This window comes from Betta splendens, chromosome 7 (genome assembly GCF_900634795.4).
Source record: "Betta splendens chromosome 7, fBetSpl5.4, whole genome shotgun sequence".
NCBI lineage: Eukaryota > Metazoa > Chordata > Actinopteri > Anabantiformes > Osphronemidae > Betta > Betta splendens.
In genome coordinates this window covers 2,003,271-2,013,452 of record NC_040887.2, presented here as the reverse complement: position 1 = coordinate 2,013,452, position 10,182 = coordinate 2,003,271, and the positions used below count along the sequence as shown (strand labels likewise).

General features: G+C 44.6%; 1 protein-coding gene across 1 annotated transcript in view; it reads left to right on the top strand.

The window, feature by feature from the left end:
• The first annotated feature begins 8,754 nt into the window (after positions 1–8,754).
• Positions 8,755–10,182, top strand: part of LOC114858308 (fibromodulin-like) — a 3,424-nt gene continuing 1,996 nt past the window's right edge. The window contains exon 1 of the mRNA XM_055510489.1: positions 8,755–9,855. Coding sequence (XP_055366464.1) covers positions 8,766–9,855 — 1,090 coding nt within the window. The 5' untranslated portion in view covers positions 8,755–8,765. The remainder of the gene's footprint in view (positions 9,856–10,182) is intronic.

The following is a 10,182-nucleotide window of genomic DNA, read 5'->3' as shown; positions in this document are numbered from 1 at the left end:
CTTATATTTGGCTTTCAAAAAACATTTGGACACAAGTTAAAAATAACATGAAAGTAAATGTTAATTTGATGTAAGAATGCCAAGCATGTAAATGCTTTTCTTGTATTAATTCTACTGATTTATTCTCTTTTCAAATATTTCAAATATTTTATTTAAATTTCAAACACCTTCATCAATATAATTACATGATGTCACTCAGGCTGGTTTCCCATGTTAAAGGTGTCGGTGTGTGCTTGATACACTTCCAGTCAAAGGTTTCTTCTCTTTTACTTATTTTTCACATATTGAAAACATATGGGGGGCCGAATGTAAAAGGAACACCTATAACTAGTTTTCTCACATTTAATCAAATGACACATGTTTTCTCACATTTAGTTAAATGGGCAAAAGTCTAAATGTAAATGTTAAATGTTAAATGTTCGCAGAGTGTAAACTGAATATTCATGAATGTGCAAGTAGACTCTACCCCTACCCTCAAACAGCGCTGGTCTAAGATCAGACACGCAAACTCAAAAACCTCCAACAGTGCGCGCAAACCCCGCCCACATCTGATCTGGAAACTTTTGTTTTTAGCCTGGACTGGATTTAGTTAAATGAGAGAAAACTAGTTATAGGTGCTCCTTTTACATTTGGCACCCTATAAATGCATCCAGACTATGAAATAACATAGACTGGTTATGTAGTTCCACCGTGAGCAAGTGTGTTTTATATTTTCCATTCTTCAAAGTAGGCGTCTTTTGCTTTGATGACAGCTTTTCACACTCCTGGAATTCTCTCATTCTCGTGAGGTCGTCACCTGGAATGATTTTCCAACTTTCCAACAAAAAGTTTAAAGGTGTTGAGTGAGTGTTGGCTGCTTCTCATTTACTCTTGCATCTAAATTATCCCAAACCATCTCAACAGGATATCCTTACCAGTCTTTCTTACTCTGCCAAGTTGAAATATATTAAAAAAAGAGAAAGCGTCAACAAAAAACAAACAAAACCCAAACTAAAATCACTTTGAAGGTAAGATGGTTTTATAGCTGGCGCTCAGTCCCCTCTCACCCATTATTACACTGTCACAATTGTCCTGGCAGAGAGACGGCTGCCGGCAGCCTGGGAGCGTCACCATTTAAAGCCATGCATTGGGTGATAACTGAATAATGAAGTGAGAGGCTGTAAATGTCTGGCTGTCTGTCAGGACCCACAGCTCTGTGTGCTCAGCAGCGCTGGCTGCTGTGAAGCTTGAAGTGGTGAACGTCTCCATAATGATCCTGACCAGTAGCAGGCGAGACATCAACTGTTATAGATACTCATCTCATCTACACCCAGAAAAGACAGTTCACTGCTAAACGCCTTAAATCCTCACAAAACCCAGAAGCATTAAATAGTTTAGTTTATAAAAGTTGAATACTTTTATTGCTGTAGCGAACACAGCCAGGAAAATCCCTCTTTGGTTTCACTCACCTGTTACTGTAAAGCCTGTAATTATAGACAGATTTTCTTAAAAAGCCTTTAAACACATTTTGTCGTGACGTTTGTTAAGTAAACAATATTAAAATTTCACTATTAGTAACAGCCGTTGTCTGTGTTTTATCACGTTTTCTGATCCGGTCACAGAACTGAGCTGAAAGTTAACAGATGCTGGTCTCTTATCTTTGATTTTAGAAAATCTGCTTCTAATACACAGTTTCCTTTTGGCCAAGGACAGTATGTGTCCTGCTCCTCCTGAGCCTCAGCCAATAGGACGTATAAATAAATTTATTACCCGTCTGCATTCCTCTGGGATCGATTGGTCACTCCAGAGGCATGTGCGTCCAGCAGCACGCTGCTTGTTGTGCGTGGCACATGGTGACAGGTCACACTTAGAGTTAGAGCTCAGGGTTCAAGAGGTGCCGTCATGTCGTGGATCATATGTTTGGTCGATATCATTTCCCAACGGACGTTTCAGACACTTTCCAGTGTGAAAATGATGTTTTTGAAGTTAGCAGATCACAGACTGTCCAGCAGCTGCTCTCTGCAGGTGTCTGCAGACAGGCCTGATTCCTGGAGCGGCTCCGAGAGGCAGGATGTCCTGCACAGAGCGAGAGAGAGAGAGGATAATAATGCTGCTGTGAGTGTGGTTTCAATTTTTCAATTAATTTTCAAGAAACAGCAAAGCTGCGTTTCTAAAACTTATGGTCCTGGACCTGACTCTGCTTCTCTCTCCTCCTCTGGCCACGGCCCGGTTTCCATCTGCTCCTACTCCCTGATGTGGTTGCATCATCAGCTCACCTGAGCCTTTCCCTCTGCTCTACGAACCTCATCTCATTCACTCCCTGTCACCAGCAGCAGCCTCCCTGTGTCCACCCGCTGATACCAGGTCACGTGACCCGTTGCCACCTTTGTTCTGTAGCTCTGTTGGGCTCTGTCTGGTTCTGTTGGGCTCTGTCTGGTTCTGTTTGGTTCTGTTTGGTCCCGTTCAGTTATGTCTGGTCCCGTTGGTTTCTGTTTGGTCTGATTCAGTTCTGTTTGGTCCCATTGGGTTCTGTCTGGTCCCGTTGGGTTCTGTTTGTCATGTTGTTCCTTTAGTGTGCTGCGTTTTCCCTCCTGGTCTTAGTCAGTTATTGCTCGTAGGAGTGTTTTTTGTGTAACTTGTGAGTTGGTTGTACAGTATTTGTCATTGAAGGAGTGTTTTCCTTCTCCTCTGTCGATTCCCTTTGGCTTCAGTGTTTAAAGACTTGTTTCAAATAAGTTCCTCCAAACAAGTCTTATAATAATGTCTTGCCCTAAAAATGACTTTATCCAAATGGATTCCAGGAAGGTTGGTGTGAAATATGGATTATGGATTTTAATGTATTACGTGACCACTGAGCATAAAGTCTTTGAACTAACAGCTGAGGAGGTGGAGCCAGACTGGAGGGCGTCACCTCCACTGGAACCATCACAGCTCCACCAGTGCAGGAAGTGTTTCCCTACTGGGATGCAGTATGTTTCTCTTGATGCACGTGAACAAGCATTTAGCTGCTAATGTGCAGTATATGTGATTATATTCCATCTCTCCTTCCCCTGGCGTTGTTCGTGTTTGGCTCCTGTGTTCATTTCTGAGAGCTGGTGGAAACACCCTCTGCTTTAATTCAAACCAACTGAACAACTGTGAGCGGGATCCAAAACGCTTCAGGGCAGAAAGCAGTAAAAAACAAAGAAGGCTGCTGTGTCTAGTGGTAATTATGCAGGCGTCCACCTATTGTATTCATGTTAAAAAGCTCTAATATATGATCAGTGTTTATAAAAATACAGAAACATTTGATATAACAAAATGTAGTCGATTTGCTTACGCACTGTTTCATTCTCACCCAAAAAATTTAGACGAGTGGATTTAACTGACCTTTCAAGCTTTTAGTAGTAAATTTTAATAGTATTGTTTTGGGTGAAGTCCTCTGCAGGTTGGAAACAGTCTCGATGCTGTTCATGCCACAGTTTTAAGCTTCTTTCATGTGTGAAAAATATTTTTACAGACACTCGTAAAATTAATTTCATCATCTGGCAAATTTGATGTTTTTATTTCTAATATTTTTTGAAACGTGCTTTCACACATTTAGGATTTACAGCCAGCTTGTTTTGTTTAGTTTTTGATTTTTGTGCATAATGTCACAGGTTTTATCACTTAGGCTTGAATCTTAGATGCTCTGGACTCCATGCTGCCACATTTAACACCACGTTGGACTTGATGAACAAGGAAAAACAGACACTTTATGTTTAGCATTAATCTGCATAAGTCGGTTCATAAAAAGTTAAACTAACTAGTCATAAAATCAAGCCATAAGTTTGCATTACATCAATATTAGGGTATAAACTGTGGACCCCTCCAAAACCTGATCTGATGAGCGTTTCCAACAGCTGGATACTTTTATGGAGAGAAATTAATGATTCTTTAGCAGTGAGTATAACTTCTTGTTCTGTTACTGACAGTGAAACGTGCCTGACAACACACACAATAAACAGACAAAAACAACAGTCCTGCAAAATTCTAGTTGGTACAAACTTCAAAGGTTAAAACTGTTAGATGTGGTGATTGCTTCCATATGTTTATCACCGGAAGGTCTGTGTCTGTCTCGTTACATTACTGTACCTTTTCATTTTACAGCGAGTAAACAAAGCTTAGCTATCGATTGGACTAATCAGCTAATTGATGACTAGGATAATTCCTGCATGCATCCTGGTTGCTGGTGATGAGAGACAGGAACCAAGAGGAAACAGAGGATCTGAGATAACAAGCCTCTGCCAGACTAAAGTGGCCGGTTCACAGTAACAGCAGATGCCTGAGAGCAGCGAGCATCCAGTCGTCTGCAGGCAGCATCTGTAACTCATATCCCCCACTCCCAGCCTCGTAAATGGACGCGTGCATCTGCTTCTCCATTATAAAATTGTCAGTTGTTACCACATCATTAAATACTGTGCGCTTAAGACTTTAATTAAATTCATTGCATACGACAATTGTTTATGTTATTATTTGTAATTGAATCATTTTGCTCCTTTGTGGTCAGCGTTTGCGGAATCTGTCCATTAGTCACTCAATCCACCGACGTTAAAGAGCTAACGAGTGAAGCTGGGGTTTTATTAGGTTTAGGTGACGGACAGTTTGTTGGCTGAGACCAGTTACAGGTTTTCAAGTCACACATAATCTACTTTAAAAAACAACAACTCCTAAATCAGCGCTTTTTCTGCGCAGGATGTTTGATTCACTGAGCTGCAGCATCACTTCTACAGCCTCGTGTGGAGCTTCATGCTAAGCCTCATGCTAAGCTAGCGGCTGCGGCCTTGTTCTGCTCTGACTGAGGAAGAAATTTAAGAAGCGTGTTTCCCATGGCTCACACAGTCATCTCACATTCCCCAATAACGTTTTATAGTTTGTGACACATCATCACTCGATTAGCTCTAGTGTTTGGCGCTCACTCTTACTAATATGTTTTTGTTTTCATGAAAATCATACTGAATTTTGGGAGCTCTTGGGAGTTTAGGGTTCCTGATGTCAGTGACAGCAACAGTTCAGCACAAACAGGGCGTCTGTTAAAGGATGTCATCCACAGAGCTTCCCAAAGCTGTTGATTTGATTCAGTTGGGACACAAATCAGTACTTCAAGTTTACTTACGTTAATGAATGAAATGAAATGAAATGAATACAAGTTCAAGTTCAGATTTTGAAATTTTAGTTTTTGATGTTTACAGAAATAACAAAAGTGAAGCCAGCTGGAGTTCTCGCACGTCAGCTGATGAAAATGAAGCCTGTTCTGTTGTTTTAAGGCCTTTGACTTTAACACCTTTGAATAATCTGAACTAATGAACTGGTGACGAGAACAGGGGCTTCTGACGTTATCCCGCCATTCAATGGTCATTATCAGTGGTTATCAGCCCATACGTATGGGCCGGTAGGTGCCCATCTACCTGCTGGCAGCGGTGAATAGGTGCAGTAGGTCGCTGTCATTGATTCGTAAGGTTGATCACGGCTCGGATGATTTAACCAGCAGAGTCAGTAGGGGCGCTGTTGAGCGGTTTTTGTTCCGACGGGAGGATCGAAGTTTTTGATTTTGATTTATTAGCGAGCATAACTTAGCAAGTAGCTAGCGGTGTTGTGTTAGCTAACTGTAACCTGAACCCCCCACCTGTTATCCAGCCCTAACCCTAACCACAATAACCTCTAAAGCTGCTAAACGTAGCAACTTAGCTAGCTGCTAGCTGTTAGCTGTTAGCGAGGAGGCAGAGCAGGCACCCACTGGCCGTACGAATGCGCTGATAAGTTCTGATCAGCCCATTCGTTATGGCTGATAACATCCGAAGTTCTTCTACAGTAACTTCACTGACCTGAGTTCTACTTGATCAGACCTGATGTTAATGTTTGAACAGACCAAGACGAGGTGCTAATGATTGTAACCTGTTTCTTCTGCTACACGTAGACATGAGTGGCTTGTGTTTCATTTAGGTATTTAGAGCAGGAGCAGTAGCAGCATAGTGGAGGAGCCGTTCCCTGTTTTTCTTGTCTCGGCCAAATTATTAAATGCCTCAAGGTAGAATCTGGATGCAATTACTGTACAGTCCTTACACAACATCATTGTGTTCATAGTTTGGTTGAATAGAAGCTGAATTCTTAGGAGACGGTTTGGTTTCCCTGCAATCTTCTTTTCAAGCTTCACTGTTAACGGCTCTGTTTCCTCAGTGTTGCCTTCAGGGCATCTGCCTCCTGTGAAGAAGAGAACCGTTATTCTCTGAGCAAGATGGAAAATCATATATGCGCTAATGAGCCGACGTCTGTTTTTACATTCACCTATAAAAAGTATTAATGGTGGAGTGGAGTCAGTTTTTTCAGTTTAAATGTAATTATTCCTTTTGGCACCGCAGCGGCTCCAGAGAAGCATTAAAGACCTGCTTGCTGCATTTAATACGTCTGTAAATGTGCTGTACTTTCACAGATTGGACTGTTATTAAATACCGTGCAGATTGTGGGATTTCTCTCTGTCTGCTCAAAGACTTTGTGTTTAAACAATGCTCCATTTGTGGTCACACTGGGCCACAGTATTGAGCTTTGACATGATCTGGTCAGTACCTCCATGATGATGATGATGATGATGATGATGATGATGATGATATTTCCTCCTGATAACAGCTGATCTGATGTATTTCTGAAACCCAACCAGGAGTTCGAGCATCACCCCGTTCATAAGCCACTGGCGCATCATCGCGACGCTTCCTTTAGGCTTAAATCATGTTGACGAGTCCTGTGTAAGTGTGCGACTGCAGCAGCCGGCGGCACCTCCTCACGCCAGCTGTGTGCTGGAAAAGAGCCGGAGAAGCTTTGATGTGGGCCGAACGCCTCTGTAGCTCTGATTTACGGCTTTTTGTAGCAGCTGTCACAGAACAAAACGGACCGCAGTGGTTTGTCATTCATTTAAAAAATTATAAGTCAGTCAAACAGAATTCCATAAGTGTTTTGAAATAAGTCGCTGAAATATGAAAAATCTAAATGCTAAAAAGCTGTTTGTTTGGGTGGAGATGACAGATGTCCTGTAAACTTGATTAGGGACTCAAATAAAACCTAAAACCCTTCTTTTCTGTCTGATTTCTAATCATTAAATGCTCCACACCACCTCCAGGCATAACATCATTACACGCTCCACGACTCTCACCGCTCATCGACTGCTGCCTGTTAAACCTTTTAATCAGACTCTGGTGCATTTTGCATTGAGCATAAAGATAAATTAATGTCCAACAGTCTCCGCCCGTATGTCTTAAAGCATTAATGGCACTAATGGAATACACGCCTTGAGGTTTCTGTGTGACTTCAGTGCAGACGCTGCTGAGAAGTCGAGCAGTGAAGTGTTTTCTCCTGTTTGTGCTTCAGTCTCCTGACGCCTCTGTGGCTTTTGTGGTGTTTGATCAGCTCTGCATTCATTGTTAGCGTCTCTGCTCGAGAATATAATGAGCCACTTAGTGATTTCTAATAAATAAATATTTTTGGTGACAGACAAAGAAATGCTAATTGTGTTGGCACTAACGCTGCATGAGAAGTGGTGAGTGGAACACGCAGCGCGGCCTTTGTCACGTCTCACCTGTCACCGGCTCGTCCGACTCCTCAACACTTCTCATGAACCAAAAATGATTCAGCCAGCGGCCATTTCTGTTATTGTTCCACAAGTTGGAGCAGCACATGAATATCACTCACACTATTATGAAATCCATGTTCAAAAACAAAAATGTTTATTTAATAATCTCTATTAATTTGGCTCATTCACAACAATGTGCCCCCACAGAATAATCTCCATCAACCAAAAGGTCACATGCAATCGCACAAACGCATGCACAAACAGGCACACGCACAAACGAACGCACGCACGCATGTACATTATAGACATAAGTTATTGATGGACGTTGATCATTCATGATAAGAATCTAAACCTCTTTATTTGCATTAACTGCTGCTGCTTTGAGTTAACGTGTGAGGTCGACCAACAACAATCAGTCTAATTACTGTTGACAACAGAGTAATAACACAATAACAAGGGAAAGTTTCTCAAACTTATAACGTTGCAACATCACTTTACATATTTCTTGTTTGTTTTCGAGTGTTTCTGCTCCAGGAATATTTCAGGCCTGTGACTAAACAGCAGCCAAGTCCTCTGTGTCCCATCTGTGTATCCTCAGGTTCCCTCTCTTCGCAAATGGGATGTAATTGTTTGATGATTAAGGTCCATTAGTCGCTGTAGAACTTAGGCTTTAAGCACGTCGTCTTGTAGTTCCTCTTGGAAAGCCGACGGAGGAAACAGGGAAACACAACATAATCCCTGGAACTCTGTCTTCAATTTCCCTGCTCCAGTGAAGGACATGAATAGCGAGGCCCGTCCTGAAAGCGATCTGCAGGAGGAGACGATAGGCTCTGGCTGCAGGCGCCAGCGCAGACATGTGTTCACTCTTCCCCAGCTTCAGATCCAGTACCTGAGGCAGGAGCGCTTCGAGTCGACGTGCGTGAGTAGGATAATTGTGGACAAATAACACCGTTCCTCATCCTTGGCATGTTGAAAGTAAAGATTTAGACGCCAGTGATCACAGTGGTTCTATTTACTCCGCCGCGACCCCTCATCCCGGCCAGAACCCCCACGCTAAGACAATAAACAGCAGGGCGAACATGAAGTGGCTGCGCTAATGATAAGGAATGACACCGTGAGGGAAAACAGACTGTTAAAAACCAGATGTGGGCGCAGATGGGATCTCTGGGACATGACTGGAGGTGATACAGCGAAGTGTAGGTTGTACATGCGAGTGGAAAATGTATGTGCTCTAATGAGGCCGCTTGGCGGAGGCTGTGGCTGCAGCTGTGAAGGGACGGGGGATATTTACCCTATACCCACAACATGTTCCACTCAGTCTGAGGACGACAGGGGCGACGCGAGCACCGGAGGAACAAAGACAAAGAGAACAAAGGTCAGACTGGAGCTCCGCTGCCGTCGCCCAGCGATCATGTGGACAGGGCTCCTCCTCGTACTGGGAACGCTGGAGCTGGGCCTCAGCCAGCGGCTCAGCCAGCTCCAGTGGCTGTCGCGCCTGCGGGGCCGCCGGCGGCCCGCGGGCTGGCCGGCCCCGGACCCAGACTGCCCCCTGGAGTGCGACTGCCCCCCCGCCTACCCCACGGCCATGTACTGCCACGGCCGCGGCCTGCAGCACGTGCCCTACGTCCCGTCTCACGTGAAGTACGTCTACCTGCAGCACAACCGGATCGCCGGCATCCCGGACGGCGTGTTCGACGGCGCCACCGCCCTGGTGTGGGTGGTGCTGTTTCACAACCAGCTCAGCTCAGACAAGGTTGGCAAGAACGTGTTCGCCAAGCTGAGGAGGCTGGAGCGGCTCTTCCTGGAGCACAACGAGCTCATGCGGGTGCCTCCCAACCTGCCCACGTCCATAACGGACCTGCGACTCGGCCACAACAGGATCTCCCAGCTCCTGCCCGGCTCCTTCGAAGGGATGGCCAACCTCACCAGCCTCCAGCTCCAGGCCAACGACATAGAAGATGCCGGCGACGCGTTCAGGGGACTGAAGTCTCTCACCACGCTGGACATGAGCAGAAACCGCCTGGGCAGGATCCCCGAGCACCTCCCCGAGGGGCTGCAGCAGCTCTACCTGGAGTTCAACAGCGTGGACCGCGTCCCGGCCGGGTTCCTCGCCGCGGCGCCTCAGCTGCAGTTCGTCCGCTTGGCTCACAACAAGCTGAGGGACGGGGGACTTCCAGCCAACGCCTTCAACGTCAGCACGCTGGTAGAGCTGGACCTGTCCTTCAACAAGCTGGAGAGGATCCCTGTTGTCAGCAGGAACCTGGAGAACCTCTACCTTCAAGCCAATGAGATCAAAGGTACGGTTATTCTCCTGTTAATAACGTCTGTCCTTCAACAAGCCGCCACATTTAGACTCCCACCCATGAGCAGGCTGTAATTAGCCAGACTCTATTTTGATCATATCCTAATTTTAGTAATTAGTATTTAGATTTGAGGAGTGCAAAACCCTGCAGACACAAGTGGAAGGAAGCGTTGGGGTAAGAGTTTCATCAGGCGTCTTCCTGCCACGTGAACTAACGAGTTCTTAGTTGTTTTTGTAGCTTTTTGGAGCCTTTTTCATCCAGTTCTGTATTTTACTAGGTGGCAGTGAACATACTACTCCTTGAACTCACCGTATCCTGATG